Below are 19005 nucleotides of genomic sequence, written 5' to 3' on the forward strand. Positions count from 1 at the left end.
CGGGCGGGCGGCGCGATGTCGGGCGAGGACGGCCCGGGGGCGGGACCGGGGGCCGCGGCGGCCGCGGCTCGCGAGCGGCGGCAGGAGCAGCTGCGGCAATGGGGGGCTCGTGGGGGCGCCGAGCCAGGCCCCGGGGAGCGGCGCGTCCGCACCGTGCGCTTCGAGCGCGCCGCCGAGTTTCTGGCGGCCTGCGCGGGCGGCGACCTGGACGAGGCGCGCCTCATGCTGCGCGCGGCGGACCCCAGCCCCGGCACCGAGCTCGACCCCGCCGCCCCGCCGCCCGCCCGCGCAGTGCTCGACTCCACCAACGCCGACGGCATCAGCGCCCTGCACCAGGTCAGCGCCCCGGCCCCTTCCGGGACCTGGTCCGCCCTGGGTCCGAGGCTCCTCGAGCATCCTCCCAGCCTGAGTCACGGTCGCCAGGCCTGGTCTGCGCCCCGCTCTCCGCTCCCGCCCACCTCGAGCTCCCCGCTTGCAGCCTTGAGCCTCCTCCTCAGCCGGCCCTGGTCTCTGCCACCCTGCGCCGCCCTCTCCCTGGACCCGAGCCACTGCTGACAGCTTCAGTCTGGTGCATGCCTCTGGTCTTGGTGGTGGTCACTTGGCGCCGCCTCCTCCCGACCCTGAGCGCGCCTTACCAGCCTCGTCGGTGTCCCGTCTACTGTGGCACCTCTTAGAGCGATAGTACTTAAATCCCCTGTACCCCGCTGTTCCCCTTTCCAGCCGGGTACCACCCTCACTGCGCAGCAACCTCCTCTCTGGCGCCTAAGGAGCTTCCTCCCCTAGTCCCCGGCCTGTGCTACATCTTTGGCTAGGCCCAGATCTTCCATGGTGCTGCTGCACAATGCGTCCTCCTCGCCATTCCTTCTCACCCTTGGGCAGTGCCATCTGTTGCTGTGTGAGGATGCTCTTGCTTGAGCCACTTTCTTCTAGGTCTGGATCACCTCATCCTATGTCCACCCAGATACTGGCTGCGTTCTCTTTCTGGAGGCTGTGCCACCTCTGGTCTCTCACAGTAGGCCTTGTGTCAGGGATGTGTCTTCCAGGCACCTCCTCGTCTCTTGCCCCTTCCCCTTGTCTAGGCCTGTATTCTTGCCCTTTTTTGAGGGAACCTCAAAGCACCCGATGCTCTATTCTGGGTCATCTTGCTTTCTCCTGTGCATTTGGGCAGCTTCTCCTGTAGACTCTGTGGTCTCTCTGGCTCTTGTCATACCACCTCCACGAGGGGTTCTAGAACCCTGCTGGTTCTCTCCTCCACAGCATGGCCCCTATGCCTTTCCAAGACTCCCTGATTGTTGCCTCCAGTGTTTCTGTGTCCCAAAACGAGGGCCACCTTACGCCCCAGGACTCTCTCTGGTTCTGGATGCATTTTTCTGCTCCCCCCCACAGTGGGAGCATCAGGGACAGGACTGGCCACAGGAGAGCCCCCACCCCCTGTCTCATCCCTGAGACCATGCCCTTCCTGGATGAGTCCTCAGCCCTCTCCTGCCTGCCAGAATCCGTGGGGTTTGGTAATTGATGGAGCCAGAGAAGACCCTGGGAAGGAAAGGCTGGTGGGGGAGGCAGGGATGTTTGAGGAGGCCCACTTCTCAGGTCCCCACGAAGTGAGGAGTAGTTGAGAGAAAGCAGAATTGTCTAAGTCCTAAGTTCTAGTTTCAGTTCCTCAGCCTTGTGGTTACAAAAGTTACTGTCCGTTCTGTGCCTCAGTGTCACCTGTGCAGCAGGACTAGCGGGCAGCCCTTCTTGGCAGGGCTCTGGTGAAGGAGGGAGGTGGCCTGTATGGAAATCCCTTCAGAAGCAGCAGAGGCATTCCTCTGGGGAGTTGTGCCACCTGGTCTGAGTGCCACCCCTCCCCTCTTTCTCCTTTCCAACTCCTAGGCCTGTCCCACCCAGAGTCTTTAGTGCTGTCTGGGAAATTGTCTTCCACCCAGAGGAGGGTCCTGCTTCTTTGAGGCCTTGTAGAGTACTTGCAAGCCCAAGAGAGGGGCCTGAGGCTCCTATACCCCCTTCCTCTTCCACCATCCACACCTTAGCTCCGCTCGACTTTCCCTTGGGCACTCTTGGTCCTGTTCTTCAGGCTGAGCCCTCCTCTGTCACCCTCCTGGGCCTAGATCCTTGCAAAAGGCAAGTCTGACCTGGCCTGTCAGGCTGCCCTTTCAGGTGCAATCTTTCCCCTTCTCCAGGCAAGCAGTTGGTAAACTCACTTTGCAGGTGGCCTGAACGGTTAGGGCTTTGGGGGTTCAGAAAGGGGAAGTTCTTGCCTCAGGTCACATGGCCAGCAACCGGGCGAGCTGGGGTTGGGTCAGATCTGCTGTGGGGTGACCAACTAATGCTGGTTTGCATGAGACTGGCCTGGTTTTAGCAGTGAAAGTCCCAGACAACCTGGGACAGTTGGCTGCCTCGTCTGGGTGAGTCCTGGGGCTGTGGTTTCCTTTCTGAATTCTCCCTGGAGTGGGTCCCCAGGCATCAGCCCCCTGCTCTGGTCGTGTGCCCAGAGTTCTCAGATCCCAGTGCCTGCTTCAGATGGGTCCGTTAACCACTTGATAAAGCCAGTTTCCTCTCCCCTTTCCCCAAAATTGCCTAATGGTTAGGTCTGGTCTGGAATAGAAGGGATCGGGAGCCACGGTTCTCAGGTCTGAATAGGGAGGATGGAAGCTGGGACTCCTGGGTCTGGGTTGGGGAGGGTCTTGGAGTCTTGGGTCTTGGGGAGAGGGGCTTGGACTCCTGGGTTTGGGGGCAGGGAGGCTTTTGGACTTCTGGTTCTGGGTGGTGGGGAGGAGCTTGGGCTCCTGGGTCTGGGGAGAGGGTGGTGGCTGTCGTCTGGGTTCTTGAATCCCTGGTGCCCAGGCCTTGGGCATCTTTCACATGGATTCCTGTGCCTAGCCAGGTCCTTGAAAGGGAAAGGCCCATCTCTCTCCTCGACACCCCCCCATCACCATGACAACCGGGTGGAAATAAACGAAGCCGAGTTCATCCCGTTCCCAGGGCACGTGTGGCCCCCCTTTCACGGCCTGAGTTTCCATGACTTCATGCTCTTGGCCCTCATGGCCTCCTCCCCCTTCTCCAGATGGGCGGTTTTGGAGAGGTGAGGGAGTTGGGGGGTTAATTTACCCTGAGAACCCAGGATTTCAGGTCCACCCGTTTCCTTGACCCAGGGCAGGTTCCAGTGCCCACCGGGTGTTTGTGTGTGCCCTGGGCTATAAAACCCTGCCCTGTTCCCACTTGCTGTGCCTACTCAGGCTGGGGCTCTTGTCTCCCTGAGACTGATTTCTTCCTCTGCAGTACAAGAGCCCTGACAGCAGGAAGATGAGAGAGGATCTACCCAAGTGTAGACCCCTTGGCACAATAGTCTGTACATAGTTGGCCCTCCGTGCGTGGGAGCTGCGTCTTGGGCCCCAGGCTCTGGGCACATGCTAACACAGCCATCCCTACTCCTTTAGGGGTCTTGTCCAGGACCATCATTCTGCCCTGTTTCCAGGGACTTAATGATTTGACCAGCTCTGCACAGCCTTGGGCCCCAGGGGCCAGGAGTCTCTCCTCAGGGTACAAGTCAGGGCCATGGTCAGTTCCTGGAGTGTATCCATTGGGTCTGAGGGAGGAGGGGCTGGGGGACCTGACTCCTGGTCTGTGGGAGGAGGGTCTGGGGGCCTGTATTCCTGGGTCTGGGAGGAGGGTCTGGGAGCCTGGATTCCTGGGTGTGAGGGAAGAGGGGCTGGAGGCCTGGACTCTTGTGTCTGAGGGAGGAGGGGCTGGGGGCCTGGACTCCTGGGTCTGAGGGAGGAGGGGCCTGGGGGCCTGGACTCCTGGGTCTGAGGGAGGAGGGGCCTGGGGGCCTGGATTCCTGGGTCTGAGGGAGGAGGGGCTGGGGGCCTGGACCCCTGTGTCTGAGGGAGGAAGGGCCTAGGGGCCTGGACCCCTGGGTCTGAGGGAGGAGGGGCTGGGAACCTGGACTCCTGGGTCTGTGGGAGGAGGGGCTGGGGGCCTGGACTCCACAGTCTGAGGGAGGAGGGGCTGGGAACCTGGACTTTTGGGTCTGAGGGAGGAGGGGCTGGGAACTTGGACTCCTGGGTCTGTGGGAGGAGGGGCTGGGGGCCTGGACTCTTGGTCTGAGGGAGGAGTTGTCCGTCACTGGAAGCCCTGTGCTGTTGGTGGTGACTGGGGTGCATCATATTCTCACAAAGTACCATTCAGGATTTCTACACTTGGAGAAAAGCCACCTCTCTTTATCCAATTCCTGCTTGCAGGGGTCTGGGTATCCTACTGTCATGGTCTCCACTGAACTCCAAATGCCCAGCAGACCTAACCTTTGGGAAGCCAGGGGTGTCCTAAATAGCTGGGTACTGATGGGTCCTCCAGGGATAGGGTTGGCGCCTTCCAGGATCTGTCCTAGGGACATCAGGGTCTCTCCCTTGAATGTCACAACTGCTTGTCGCCTGGATCTGTGTCACGGTCTCTGCAGGGGTCTCGCCTTTCTGGGTGTGTGGTGTCTGGGTCAGGTGAGGGCTGACAGTTGTGGCTTCTGTGCTCCAGGCCTGTATCGATGAGAACCTGGAGGTGGTACGCTTCCTGGTGGAGCAGGGTGCCACGGTGAACCAGGCCGACAATGAGGGCTGGACGCCTCTGCATGTGGCTGCCTCCTGTGGTTATCTGGACATCGCCAGGTGAGGTGGGGAAGGGTAAGTGGGGTCCCCCTGGGGGCTGGAGCTCAGTCCCCTCAGCCCTGACCTTCCTGCCCCTACCTGCCTCCAGGTACCTCCTGAGCCACGGGGCCAACATTGCCGCTGTCAACAGCGATGGGGACCTGCCCCTGGACTTGGCTGAGTCAGATGCCATGGAGGGGCTGCTGAAGGCAGAGATCGCCTACCGAGGTGGGCCCCTGGGTGCTGACTGTGGGCACAAGGGGGAAGACTGCCAGGGCGCAGAGGTCAGCCCCTGCATATCCTAGGATTCTCCGACTCTCTGTGCTTTGGTTTCCTTTACTGTGAAGTGGGAGTGTGAGTACTGATCCCTTGGGTTGCTTGGCATGGGGAGTGATCATAAAGAGTGCTTGTGCCACTGCTGGACACGCAGAAGAGCCCTGCCCTCGAGGAGGTGAGGGTCTCTTAAGTGGAATTGTCTTTTCGGGCAGGGGTCCTGGGGGATTGGTCCTCCTGTGCACCGGGTCACTGCACCCTGGTGGTCGTTAATGTGGGACCCAGGATCCTCTGCAACTCTGTGTATTACCAAGTTCATGTTTCTAGACAGAATGTGTGTTGTTTCCAGCAAGTTCTCAGAGGAGCTTATGACCAACCATATCCGCTCCCCCTTCCCCCCCCGCCCTGCACAGCTGTGTAGGACCAGTTGATGAATGGGGTGTGTGGGGAAGGCTGTGGGCTGACTGGCCTGGAAGCAGAGGACACAGGGCTGGGGGTGCTGGTCCAGGTGCAGTGAGGCGGCCGCTGAGGTGTGTACACAGGGCTGGGAGTCTGGAGGGCCTCATGGCGGGTTCATGGAGGCTCTGAAGAGCAGGCGCTGAGGGTGATGCCCAGATGCCTGGATCCCTAGATTCCCAGCTGGGGCAGGATGACTTCTGGTGTCTGCTGGAGAGCCACGGGGAGGTGGGCAGGTGGGCATCTGTGTCAGGGCACCCCCTGCCCTGCTTAAAAGGGGCAGTGAGCTAAGGCAGAGCTGAGCTCCCTCCTCTCCTTTGACTTTTTACCTTGAGAAACTTCCTGTTTGGAGAAAGGCTAGGATGGTCTTCTGGGGAGCACCCATGTGACCTCCCTGAGCTCTGCCCGGGTTTGAGCGGCTAAGTGGAGATGTGGTTCCAAGCTCACACAATTCTTTTCGAAAGTGTGTGCAGCCCACTGTTTTTTTAGTGCTTTTGGTATGGTGCATCTATCAGCATGTTGTTTCAGAGGGTTCGATCATCCCGTTACCACCCGGCCCTAGGAGACCACTCAGCTCTCTGTCCCCATGCACTTGCCCATTTTGGATGTCTTGTTCTAGTGGAATCACATGCTAGAGGTCGATCAGTTGTCCCGTTCTGGCACATCTGCAGTCGCCCTGCCTCTCCCCCTCCCCCCACCATACATAAATAGCTCCCCACCTTCCCTCTCCCTTTCCTTCTCTCTTCCTTTCCTGGCTGCCTCCCTCTCTGTTCCCAGGCTTCTTGAGAATGTGCTGCAGACAATGTAACCCCCGTCCTGCCATGGGAGCCAGTATCTCCTGGAACAGGGACACGGGCTGTCACATCGCTACTTTGCTGTGGGCGCGGGGACCTTGATGCTACTGTAACTTGTGGCCTCCCCTCCTGGATCCTTCTGGGGCCATGCCCTCCCTGCTCATTGTCCTCCTGTGTCCTAGCTTCCCTTTGCTTTCCTCACATGACGTGTCCCTCAGCCTGGACCTGGCCTCTGCTTCACCAGGAGATTCAATTCTGCATTTTTGGCAGGAGCTTCTCAGCACATTGCTGCGGGAGACAGGCCCCATGTGTCTGCCCTGTTGCTGTTGCTGCTAGCCTTGAACCTCATTGAAGGGCACAGGCCAGGTGGCTCTACTGTGGAGGCATCTTCCTTACTTTGTGATTCAAAGTAGCGTGCAGGATGGTGCTTGGATGCTGCCGCTGTGGGAACCCACTGCAGCCTGGCTCAGGCCGAAGAGGCGGTTTGTACAGCTATGTTCACAGCAGCCAAAAGGTGGATACGGCCCAAGTGTCCGTCAGCGGACAGATGCATAAACAAGATATGGTATGTGCACACAATGGAATATTATTCAGCCTTAAAAAGGCAAGAGATTCTGACCACTGCTGCAACGTGAACAAGCCTTGAAGACATTATGCTCCGTGAGATAAGTCAGACATAAAAAGGACAAGTGCTGTATGATTCCATTCTCGTGAGGAATGTGACCAAAGTGGTCAAATCCGTAGACAGAGAGTGGAATGGTAGGTGTTGAGGGCTGGCAGAGCGGGGAGATGGAGAGTTGCTGTTTAATCAGTACCGAGTTTCAGTTTTGCTAGATAAGAGTGTTCTGGAGAAGGATGTCAGTGGTGGTTGCACAACAGTGTGATTATACTTTTATTTTATTTTTTTAAATCTTTTTAAAGATTTATTATTATTTTTTTTATTAAAAAAAATTTTATTTATTTACTTATGACAGTCACAGAGAGAGAGAGAGAGAGAGAGAGAGAGAGAGAGAGGCAGAGACACAGGCAGAGGGAGAAGCAGGCTCCATGCACCGGGAGCCCGATGTGGGATTTGATCCTGGGTCTCCAGGATCGCGCCCTAACCCAAAGGCAGGCGCCAAACCGCTGCGCCACCCAGGGATCCCCTTTTTAAAGATTTTATTTAAGAGCGCAAGAGAGAGCATGAGCAGGGGGAATGGCAGAGTGAGAGGGAGAAGCAGGCTCCCCGCTGAGCAGGGAGCCCAATGTGGGGTTGATCCCAGGACCCTAAGATCATGACCCGAGCTGAAGGCAGACACCTATCCAACTGAGCCACCCAGATGCCCCTGACCTGCACATTTAAAAAGGGGTTAAGGTGGTAAACTTTATGTATATTTTTCCACAGGTTAAAAAAAAAATACAATTTTTGGGCTATGTAACTGAAGTCTAGGAATTGGACAGACTTCAGGCATACAAAGAAAACCATCACTGTACTGAACTCTGCATTGACCTTGTTCTTAGGCAGATTCTCTCAGTTTCTTCCTTTCTTTCTTTTTTTTTTAAAGATTTTATTTATTTATTCATGAGAGACAGAGAGAGAGAGAGAGAGAGAGGCAGAGACACAGGCAGAGGGAGAAGCAGGCTCCACACCGGATGCCCGACGTGGTACTCGATCCCGGGTCTCCAGGATCACGCTCTGGACTGAAGGGCGCTAAACTGCTGAGCCACCCGGCCTGCCCCTCTCTCACAGTTTCTAACAGTTCAGACTGATACTCCAGCTGAACCAGGACTAGGCTTCCTCAGTTGTCTAAGCCGCCACCCTCAGTCCGAGCCAGTACCATGCTAGTCACTGGGGCAAGAGGGGAGGGTGGTTAAGCCTGGTGATGTAGCCACCCGTGGAGCCCTGCATTGGGTGCAGTCATGTTGGAGCTGTGTGGGGTGAACGCAGGGTAGTATAGGGAAGACGTTAAAAAGGTGGTAGCGTAGATGCCAGCAAGGCCAGCAGGAGCCCTGCAGCAGATGCTGCCCCCAGCCCAGCCACCGTGTCCTGTGTAGACAGCACCCTTTGGCCACTTTGCCCACAAGGATGCAGCACTGGGCAGGAAGGGAGCCACCTGACAGGCCCTCCCACCCTCGGACAAGAATCTTCATCTGGGTGTTAGCAGGCATGAAAGGTGAGGGCCTACACCAAAAGAAGCATGGATAAATCACTAATCTGTAAATAATGATCTAAGCAGGGCTGGCAAGCTTTTTCTCTGAAAGACTATACTGTAAATATTTTAGACTTTGTGGGAGGCGCTGTCATGTTGCAACTATCCCCTGTGGCTGCTTTCCCCACTACAGGCAGGGGCAAAATGTAAATGATGGGCCTGTGTTCCAATAAAACTTTATTTACAAACACAGATGCCTTCCAGAATAGGCAGTCTTAGTGACAGGAAGTAAATTGGTGGTTGCCAGGGGCTGGGGGAGTGGGCTACAGAGAATGACTGCTTTATGGGAGGTTTCCTTTTGGGATAATGGGGAAGTTCTGGACATGGATGGGGGCCCATGGTTGCACATTGTGAACGTCCAAATGCTGCAGAACTGCACAGTTTAAAATAGCAAAATTGACACATTATGTTACCTTTGTCTTACCATCACCACAACAACAAAACTGAAAAACCAAACAGGTTTGCCAACCCCAATCAAGAGCTCCATCAATAAACACAGTCAGATCTCAGCAAAACCAAATTGCAGAAGGATGTGTATGAACACGTCAAAGGATACTGATGGTGGTTGAATAAAAGGTCAGCCAACCCCACCCCTCCCTGCCCAAGAAAGGCATAGGCATCTCTAATAGGATTGAAGGTGATTCCCTTTAAGGAAGTTGTGGGATGGGGAGTGTCCCTGAGTCCTCAGCATTCACCTGGCCTTTCCACCGCAGCCTGGGACCTCCAGGTAGGCCCTCAGCAACCAAACCTTCCTTGGACAGCTGCCAAACCAGAGACCCCAGGTGATCCCACTAGGGGTCAGGCCTGAGTGCCCAGGTACCGCCAGGTGGTGCAAATGTACAATCGGCTCAGGGTAGCTTCCGTGTTGCAGTGGGGAGTGCACTCTGGGATTCCACGTGTAGACCTAGGACAGAAGTTTACAGAATATGTAGTAAGGATAAAATAAAGTGCATGAAAGCAAGTTTGTGATGGTGGTTACCTCTGGGGCCATAGGGAACAGATGACATGTGTGAGGGGCACACAGGGGGTGTCTGTTTTCTCTGTCATATTTAAATGTTTAAAGAACCCAAGTGGTTCTTTGCCAGTGCTGTCCAATGGCAAGCCAGCATAAGCCACAAATGTAATTGAAAATTTTTAAGTAGGTGCAGATACTAAATGTAAAAGGATACAGGTGAAATTAATTTTAGTGATATATTTTATTTAACCTCCATTAAACCCCCCACCTCAGGGTGACTCAGTCAGTTATGCATCTAACTCTTGATATCAGTTCAGGTCAGGATTTCAGGGTCGTGAGGTCGGCCCCCATGTCAGGCTCTGCACTGGGCATGGAGCCTGCTTGAGATTCTCTCTCTTCCTCTCCCCTTGTCCCCCCACGCCACACTCTCCTCACTCTAACCAAAAAAAAAAAAAAAAAATTATTTGTGGGTTGCTGCATGCTTTTTCTCTCCACACATCGAAATCCAGTGTATACTTTACATTCATAACCCATGTGAGTTTGGACTAGCTACGGTTCAAGTGCTCAGTAGCTGCACATGAGGACGGCTCACTTCAGTAAGCGTGAGAAGCCTCACAGTTGAAAAAGCCGTAAAGGAGAAAGATCGAATATTTTCTGGAAAAGACTATTTTTGACTCCTGTCCCGAAGGTTTATACCAATCAAAGTGCAGATTCTTAGTGATGGTCAACATACTATTCCAGCGTCAACAAGGCTGCCTGTTTTGATCCAAAATCCACTAACATGTAAAGTCATAACTTGCCTTTTACATCCATAAATACAGTATAGCTTTTCCATGAAACCGAGGGAAATGGTGAAACTGACTGACCGAGAAGCATGCTGGCCTCTCACTTGATTGTGCTAGGTGATGGCACAGCTGTGAACCGGAATTAGCCCGTGGATAGGACAGAGCTGTTGCCCCAGTGACACAACACTTTATTTGGTGGCTCTTTGCTTTGTTTATCCTATTCCCGGGTGACAGAAATATTCATGACAAAGTGTGTGAAGATGCGGGGCTAAGGATTTTACTGGTGGTGCTACTGAGAGTCAGATGTCATCAAACATTGGGTTTGCTCCGTAAACTTGAGGTTTTATGCTCAGAAATCGCAAAAAGCTGACATTTCAGTTGAAAAGAGAAGGCCTGTGATCCTTGGTCCCTCTGCTCCCCAGCAGCGACATGGAGACCCAGTGGGGAAGCCCAGGTCCTCCAAGTCCCAGAGGAGGGACCCGGCAGGGCTGCAGCCCTGTGCCACCTGGAGCTCGAAGTGTGATTCTCACCTGCTGCCCCTTCTCCTCCTCTCAGGTGTGGATGTGGAGGCGGCCAAACGGGCTGAGGAGGAATTGCTGCTTCATGACACCAGATGCTGGCTGAACGGGGGTGCCATGCCAGAGGCCCGGCACCCCCGGACGGGGGCCTCTGCCCTGCATGTGGCCGCCGCTAAGGGCTACATCGAAGTGATGAGGTGAGCTGGGCTGGTGTAGTCCTCCCTTTGGCCTGCTCCTTGCCTTGGGCCTGTCTGTTCCTTCACATAGTCTATACCTTCCTGTGGAATTTTTAAGTTATGGATGCAGGCTGAGTATGTATTTCTGTGTACATACAGCCTTAGCTGTGTCTACAAGTCCTGATGCGTAGGTTCTTCCTTGTTATTCAGTTGAAAACATTTTCCAACTTATAGTCTTTCTTCTGTGACCCCTGGATTATTAGAAGTATGTCCTTAATTTCAGATGCATGGAATTTTCTCATCATCGTTTCTTGGCTTGATCGTACCATGGTCAGACAGCGGGTTCTATGTGATTCCAGGTTTCTGAAATCCTCTGAGGTTTGCTTTATACCTGAGTATGTGTAAGCAGGAAAAGAGCCACGCTATCAAGTGCAGCGTTGTATATAGGTTATTAGGTCAGCTTTATAGTTGTGCTATTTAAATCCTTTATATTCTTAGTGATTTTTCTTTCCATCTGCCTACTCTGGCAGTTCCTGTGAGAGGTGTAGAAAGAAATTTTTTTAAAAGATTTTTTATTTTATTATTTTTTAAAAAGATTTTATCCATTTATTCATGAGAGACACACAGAGAGAGAGGCAGAGACACAGGCAGAGGGAGAAGCAGGCTCTACGCAGGGAGCCCGACGTGGGACTCGATCCCAGGACTCCAGGATCATGCCCTGGGCTGACGGCGGCGCTAAACCGCTGAGACAACGGGGCTGCCCTTTTTAAAGATTGTTTAAAAAGATTTTATTTATTTATTTGTTTTTCATTCATGAGAGACACAGGGAGAGAGGCAAAGACATAGGCAGAGGGAGAAGCAGGCTCCCTGTAGGGAGCCCGATGCAGGACTCAATCCCAGGACCCCAGGATCATGACCTGAGCTGAAGGCAGATGCTCAGCCACTGAGCCACCCAGGCGTCCCTTTTTTTTAAAAGATTTTATTTTTAAGTAATCTCTACACCCAGCATGGGGCTCAAATTTACAACTCTGAGATCAAGAGTCACATGCTCCACCAATTGAACCAGTCAGGTGTCCCCTAAAATTTCCTACTATGCTTATGAATTTTGCTTGTTCATCCTTGTAGTTCTAGCAGTCTTTATTTCTGTATTTCAAAGCCAGGTTATCTGGCACATATGTATTTTACATTACATGTATTCAAACAGCGCATGTTCTCTTGCTACTGTCCTCACCTGGGCCTCATCTGTGTTTGGCTGCCTCACCCCCTCCCCCCTTTTTTAAAAGATTTTATTTATGTATTCATGAGAGACACAGAGAGAGAGAGGCAGAGACATAGGAAGAGGCAGAAGTAGGCTCCGTGCAGGGAGCCTGATGGGGGACTCTATCCCAGGACCCTGGAATCATGACCTGAGCCGAAGGCAGATGCTCAACCACTGAGCCACACAGTTGCCCCTCCTCACCCCTTTCTATTGAGGTGGTTGGCTCCAGTTCTTACTCCTCCTCTCTCTTTGTGATTTATACTTTATTTTTAGTCAGAAAGTAGAGTAGAGATGAATCCCTCATCTCTGCTCACCTCTGTGTTGGGCTTTTAGGGAGGTTTTCCTGTGAGGTACTTAAGATGACCCCTAATAGCTCCAGGCTCATGTCCTAGTTGCTTACCTACTGTGAGAGTATAGAAGTATGTCCTCTGTACTTGCAGCAAAAGACCTGGTCTGATCCTCACTGGGCCGCCTTGGATACCTGCCCATCCTGAAGCCAATCCCTGTGGCAAGAGGGATGGGATACTGTAAATGGTTGGGCCCAGTCATGCACCCAGCCCTGCTCTCTTCTGGCTGTGGCTTCCACCCCTGAGTCTCAGGTGGCTGATGGACCAGCTGCAATTGCATCTGTATCCCAGGTAGCAGGAAGGAGGCAAGGGCAAAGAGAGCAAATGTCGATGTCCTTTTAGAAGAACAATCCAGAAGTGACGTATACACTTAACGCTGACATCTCATTTGGCAGACCACCTGGCATTTACTTGGCATTACCATCATCCCAGTTACTCACCTGGTCATTCACAGCTGCCAGGGAGACTGGGACATTCTGCTTCGGCCCATGACAGCGTGTCCAGCCGAGAGCCGGTGCTGTTACACACAGGTGGAGAGTTCGTATTTGGGGGCAGCCTCATTTCCTGCCCCAGAACTCAAGTGCTTCAGATGCAGACATTATCTCTGAATCTCATTTCATTACTGCCCCTCTGAATGGCTTCTCTTTACAACCAGATCCATTGACTGCATTTTTAAGACAGTGTAACTGATGTTCTCATAGAGATGAGAGGTGTGCAATTATTTGATGCCATTGACTCAAGACTGACTTACTGAGCACCCACTGTATGCCAGGCCATCTTTTAGGACTGGGGATACACGGGCAAATGGGGCAGGTCTGCTGGGGAGCCAGGTGAGCATAGAAGCAGGCCACATTGGAGGCCCTGAGTGCATGAAGGGCCTGCCAGCCTCCATGCTCATGACCTAGGGCTGGATGACAACAGGGTGCACTGTGCCCTGTTCATCTTAAGATGTTGAGCAGCATCCTGGGGCTCTACACTGGGTGCCAGGAACACCCCCACCACAGTCATGACAACCAAACATGCCTGGGCATTGCCAGGTGCCCCTGGGGGGCCAGTGCTGTCCCTGGTTGAGAACCTCCAGATAGAAGGATATAAACAGGGTGGTGGGCAGGGCCTGCAGGACCTCTGGCCTGGGGACAGCTGGTGACCACGTGAACTCCCACCCCAGGCAGAGGGATCAGCATGTGCTGTGGGGTACCACCCCCCCACCCCCCACCCCCCGCCGTGGCCACACACACTGGGCACGTGGCGGGAGCTTGGGATCTCGAGAAGGTGAGTGGTGAGGTCAGCAGGACCACACAGGGACCCTTTCATTTGAAAAGCCTCCTTATTAAATATCTCCTCTCCATCCTCCCACCTTGTATTAGCTCTTTCCACTGACACAGAGCCTGATGCCAATTCTCCAGAGGCAGCCGCAAGCTGTGGGCAGGATTGCCTTCCCCCAAATCCTGTGGTCTAATGGTCTTTTTTTTTTTTAAGATTTTTATTTATTTATTCATGAGAGACACAGAGAGAGAGGCAGAGATATAGGCAGAGGGAGAAGCAGGCTCCCTGCAGGAAGCGTGATGCGGGACTCCATCCCAGGACCCAGGGACCATGACCTGATCCAAAGGCAGTCGCTCAACCACTGAGCTACCCAGGCATCCCATCTAATAGAGTCTTCTAAGTCAGGGTTCCTCAGGCTGGCCACTAGATCAGTCTTTGCTGTGGGGCCATCCTTCTCACTGTAGGATGTCAGTAGCATCCCTGGCACCCACTCCCAGGTTGTGACAACCAGAAATGTCTCCAGACACTGCCAGGTGTCCTCCAGTGGGCAGTGTCGCCTTGACTGGGAACTGCCATACTAAGCTGGTGGTTTCTGAGAACCCTAACACCCCCAAGGCTGCCCCTTCTGGGGTCTCCACCTTTTCATAGGCTCTGGGGCTGTCTGTCCCACACCCAGGGGTGAAAAATCAAGAGAGTTGACCCCCTTCAGGTACAAGGAGCAAGGTTCCGACGGCCACCTGATGGGTGGGTCTCTGCGCAGTGGCTTTTCACCACCTGCCCGGGGTCATTTCAGAGCTGTCATGTCTGGGTCATAGCACAGCCAGCTGATGTCAGCCATCGGTGCAGAACCCCTATCTTGGTTCTTGATTCTAAGCCTTCCTGGTCCCCAGGCTGCTCCTTCAGGCTGGCTACGACCCGGAGCTCCGGGATGGGGATGGCTGGACCCCCCTACACGCAGCGGCCCACTGGGGTGTGGAGGATGCTTGCCGCCTGCTGGCTGAGCACGGTGGGGGCATGGATTCGCTGACCCACGCGGTGAGGGCCGGGCTGCTGGTGGTCTGGTGGAGGTGAAGGTGGGGAGGGCCTCCCTTACCTCCTTCATGCTCCACCCCTCCCCTTCTTCTCCCTCCACCAGGGGCAACGTCCCTGTGACCTGGCTGATGAAGAGGTGCTGAGTCTGTTGGAGGAACTGGCCCGGAAGCAGGAGGATGTGAGTCTTGGGCTCCCTCCCTCCTTTCAGCAGGCTGAGGAAGGCCTCCCTGGTGGCCTAGCTCCTCCCCAGCTGGTAATGGAGTCAGGAAGAAGAGTTAAGGGAGGAGGCAGAGTCTGGGGCCCAGTCATACCTTGGGATACAGATGAGGTTAATCCATCCCAGGTTCAGGCTGGGCCTCATCTGCCCTGGTGCCCTGGGATGCTGTCAACCAGCACGGAGCCAGGGCCTGCTGCTGGAAAAATGCAGAGTGAAGGATGACTGGTGTGGACTTTGGGCTCTGAATCCCAGCTCTGCCATGGATTTGCTGTGTGAGCTCGGGCTGGTCACTTAACCCCTCTGGGCTTCTGTTTCCTCACCTGTAAAATGGGGTAATGGTGTGTGTACCTTTATGAAGAATTACGTGGAGTGTATGTTATTCTACAAGGAATATATCTGTTACCCAAGAAGAACATTTAGAATGTTGCTTGGCAGATAGTAAACCCTGTTGGTAGCAAGCAGCATCTTCAGGGGGCCAGGCCCTCTGCCTGGAGCTTCCAGCCAGGGGCAGGTATACCATCTACCTGGACACAGACCCCTCTGTTTAAAGGCTGGTTATAGTTCTGCCTTGGTAGATAGCTTCTCACATCCAGGGCATGTGCTCAGATTTGAGGGAACAGCATGTGCCAAGGCTAGTGGGTGGGAGCATGAGGCAGGAGAGGCCTGGGACAGGGGTATGCCCTGAAGGGCCTTGAATGCCAGCCAGAGGGTAGCATGAGGCTGAGAGTGGAGATGATGGGGCCATCACAGGGTTTGTAGAGGGTGAGGCAGGGTCAACTCTTGGCGAGGGAGAGCACAATCTGTATGCCTGTGTCCAGCCTAGAGGAGAGTCCTCCTGCACATGGGGCTTGCTGGTTGGGCCGGGGGTGACTGGCTGTCCTGGGGCAGGAACTGTTGTGTGGAGGCTGGGCCAGTGCCCAGTGAGCCATAGAGAGGAGGCAGGGGCTCCTGGTTCTGAGCACTATGCCAGTGTCCCTGTTAAGCAGGGCACCCTGGGAAGTAGAGAGATCCTTCTGGGGATGAGACTGGAGGTGGGGAAGCCAGGAGGTGGCTGTGAGAACTCAAGGGACCCAGATGCTGCACAGCATCTGCAAGACACTCGGATGAGCCCACAGACCCTCCATGCCCACCCTTGGAGCATCCTTGAGCTCAGACCAGCACAGCCATGCAGCATAGCCCTGCACACTGGCCCTGGATACTGGGGCTGTGGGGCCCTCCCAGCAGCCTGCTTTCCCCCTTTGCAGCTGCGGAACCAGAAGGAGGCCTCCCAGAGCAAGAGCCAGGAGCCCCAGGTGCCTTCCAGCAGCAAACACCGAAGGTAGTGGGTAGGTGCCTGGGTGGGTGGGTTGGAGTCCCCCAGGACTTGGACCCCAATACCCTCCCCCTCCCACCAGGAGCTCTGTGTGTCGTCTGAGCAGCCGAGAAAAGATCTCCCTTCAGGACCTGTCCAAGGAACGCCGGCCTGGGGGTACAGGGGGGCCGCCGATACAGGATGAGGATGAGGGAGAAGAAGGCCTCACAGGTGAGGGGCCAGGGTCTGGGTTTCTGAATCTAGGAAGAGAAAGCTGGAGCCTGGACTCCAGGGTCTGAGGGAGGAAGGAGGGGCTTGGGGCCTGGACTCCTGGGTCTGAGGGGGGAGGGGCTAGGGGGCCTGGATTTCTGAGTCAGAGGGAGGAGGGGCTGGGGCCTGGACTCCTGGTCTGAGGGAGGAGGGGCTGGTTCTGAGAGGCAGCTGGCATCTCCATTTTCTTACACCAAGCCACCCTTTCCAGAATCCAGAACTCTCAATGGAGTGTCTTCCCCGCCACCCTCTAGCCCTCAGAGCCCCAAGGTGAGTCTGGATGTTCTGGATGGTCATGCTGTTTTGGGAGGGGGAGTTGATACCATCAACTGTGCAACCCTCTTCTCAGGGCATGTAGGGTCAAGGTTAGTTTCTAGAGTCTCCAGAGCCATTGACTGTTTTTTTCTGGCTCCACCCTCCAGAGGTTGGTGGGAATTGTGGTTTTTGTGGTCCTTCTGGGGTAACACAGGAAGCCTCTGGAAGGATCTTTTCTCTATAGCCAAGACCTTGCTCTTCCACAGCCCTCAGAGGAGGCTCCCTTCGCCAGGCGCTTTGGCCTCCAGAAGATGGGGAGCTCTAGTACCCTGGGTCCCACAGACAGACGGGAGGCTGAGGGCACCCCTGGGGTGGGGCTACAGCGCTCAGCTTCCTCCTCTTGGCTGGAAGGGACCTCCATTCAGGTGAGTGGAGTGAGGGGCAGGGGACCGAGCCCTGCCTGTTCGAGGAGAATGTTCTCTCCGTTCTCTCTTTACACAGGCCAAGGAGCCCCGTCTTGCCAGAATCACGCCTACACCCTCCCGTAAGGTGCTGGAATCCTCTGCCCTGTGAGTGCCAAGGAAGGGCCTGGGCCTGTCGGGGTAGGGGCTGTATGATCCTGAGCAAGTCCCTTTGCTCTCTGGGATCTCTGCCCTTGGCTGCTCTTTGCCTCAGTTGTCCTCTGGTACATCAAGTAAAAGCTCAGAGTTAAGCTTCCAGGGTCACAGTGACATGACCTCCTGTTGTCTGTGTCTCTCACCCCATCCCTTTCTGACTCCTGCCCCAGGGCCTTTGCTCTGCAACTCCCCAGCTTGCTTCCACTCCCTGCTCAGGTCCTTGTGAGGCCCGCTCTGACCACCTGCTCATGCTACTGCAGTGTCTGCACACACATACTCTCCCACCTCCCACCCCTTCTGTTTCCTTGCTTCAAAGTACTTTGGCCTTCTGGCATGACATGATGAGGGTCTGAGATGACATATGAGGGTTTTTTATGCTTATTGTTTGTTCTGCCTCTTTTCTGTTCATGTTTGACTCATTGGGGCAGAGATGATTTTCATCTTTTGCTCACTGCTGTCTGTATCTCTAGCACCTGCCATGTAACTCAAGCTTAAGTAATAATATTTGCTGGATGAATGAATTCACACAGGTTTGAGATCTCCAGGCGTCCTCCTCTGGATCACTCCACTCCTCCCTCCAGGATTCCGGAGTCTGAATCCCCAGTGAAGCCAAATGTCCCTGTAGCCTCCATAGCGCCCCCAGCTGATTCCCAGGATAGGCGGAGGTGAAGAGGCAGGGGGTGGGAAGCCTCTTTCGCGCCCGCTGGGAAAACCTAGCTGGCCCAGGGCTGTGTCCCCAGGGTCTCGGGCTCCCTACGGGGTTTGTCCCAGGGTTGCTGTGAGTTGGAAGTCCTCTGACAGAACTTACCTTCCCTGAAGGGTGTCAGCGTGGGTGGGACAGGAACGGGCTGCAAAGGAACCCTCCCTGAAGTTGGGACCTTTCACTCAGGTCCTATCAGATGCCTGTGCGGGATGAGGAGTCTGAATCCCAGAGGAAAGCTCGCTCCCGCCTCATGCGCCAGTCTCGGAGGTCCACACAGGTGTGGGGGTGGGCTGGGGCACTGGGCTCCTGGGTCCTGGGAAAGGGGGTTGGGGGCCTGAATTCTTGTGGGTCCTGGGAAGGAGGGGCTGGGGACCAGGACTCCCTGGTCTAAGGGAGGAGGACCTGGGGGCCTGGACTTGGGACCTAAGGGGCTAGCCCTGAGCTCGAGGACCCCTGACTGCTCCCACTCTGCCAGGGTGTGACTCTGACTGACCTGAAGGAAGCCGAGAAGGTAGCAGGGAAGGCCCCAGAGCCAGAGAAGTCATGCCTGCAGAGCCTGGTGAGAGGGGTCAGATGAGCAGGTAGTGGGTGGTATAAGACCCCATGTCCTCTGACCATTCTGACCTCCTTGCCCCTGTCCCCTAGGACCCATCTCGTCGTCCCCGCATCCCTGGGGTGGAGAATTCTGAAGGCCCTGCCCGGAGAGGTGAGGTCTGGTGTCTGGGAGGTGGCTCCTGCCCGCTCCCCTCCCCATCTATCCTGCTGTGCTGTTTTCTTGGGGGGTCAGGCTAGGGACCCTGACAGGGCAGGGAGGGGCCCCTCCACAGGTTTCGGGGCTGATTCCTGCCCCTCCCCCCAGCAGAGGTGCCTGATGGGCAGGGTCAGGGACCACAGGCCGCCAGGGAGCACCGCAAATTCGGCAAGGAGTGGAGGGGGCCTGCAGAGGTGAGTGGGAAGGCCCAGGCG

At 55.1% G+C, this 19005-nt stretch overlaps 1 protein-coding gene across 7 annotated transcripts in view; it reads left to right on the forward strand.

Moving 5' to 3' along the window:
• PPP1R12C (protein phosphatase 1 regulatory subunit 12C) overlaps positions 1–19005 on the forward strand; it is a 26889-nt gene continuing 7884 nt past the window's right edge. For 3 of the 7 annotated variants that reach the window (XR_012039155.1, XM_072843712.1, XM_072843722.1), the window contains exons 1-16: positions 1–336; positions 4528–4658; positions 4747–4865; positions 10645–10804; positions 14545–14689; positions 14790–14864; positions 16148–16221; positions 16298–16425; positions 16676–16734; positions 16986–17144; positions 17221–17288; positions 17867–18001; positions 18226–18316; positions 18515–18598; positions 18685–18745; positions 18899–18984. Coding sequence is in view for 5 of the 7 variants with exons in the window: in XM_072843712.1 (XP_072699813.1) it covers positions 16–336; positions 4528–4658; positions 4747–4865; positions 10645–10804; positions 14545–14689; positions 14790–14864; positions 16148–16221; positions 16298–16425; positions 16676–16734; positions 16986–17144; positions 17221–17288; positions 17867–18001; positions 18226–18316; positions 18515–18598; positions 18685–18745; positions 18899–18984 (1896 nt within the window). In the remaining 2 variants the exon portion in view is untranslated. The remainder of the gene's footprint in view (positions 337–4527; positions 4659–4746; positions 4866–10644; positions 10805–14544; positions 14690–14789; positions 14865–16147; positions 16222–16297; positions 16426–16675; positions 16735–16985; positions 17145–17220; positions 17289–17866; positions 18002–18225; positions 18317–18514; positions 18599–18684; positions 18746–18898; positions 18985–19005) is intronic. The other 4 variants (XR_012039156.1, XM_072843714.1, XM_072843730.1 and 1 more) reach the window with 2 other exon arrangements.

Source organism: Canis lupus, chromosome 1 (genome assembly GCF_048164855.1).
Source record: "Canis lupus baileyi chromosome 1, mCanLup2.hap1, whole genome shotgun sequence".
In the NCBI taxonomy this organism is placed as follows: Eukaryota; Metazoa; Chordata; class Mammalia; order Carnivora; family Canidae; genus Canis; species Canis lupus.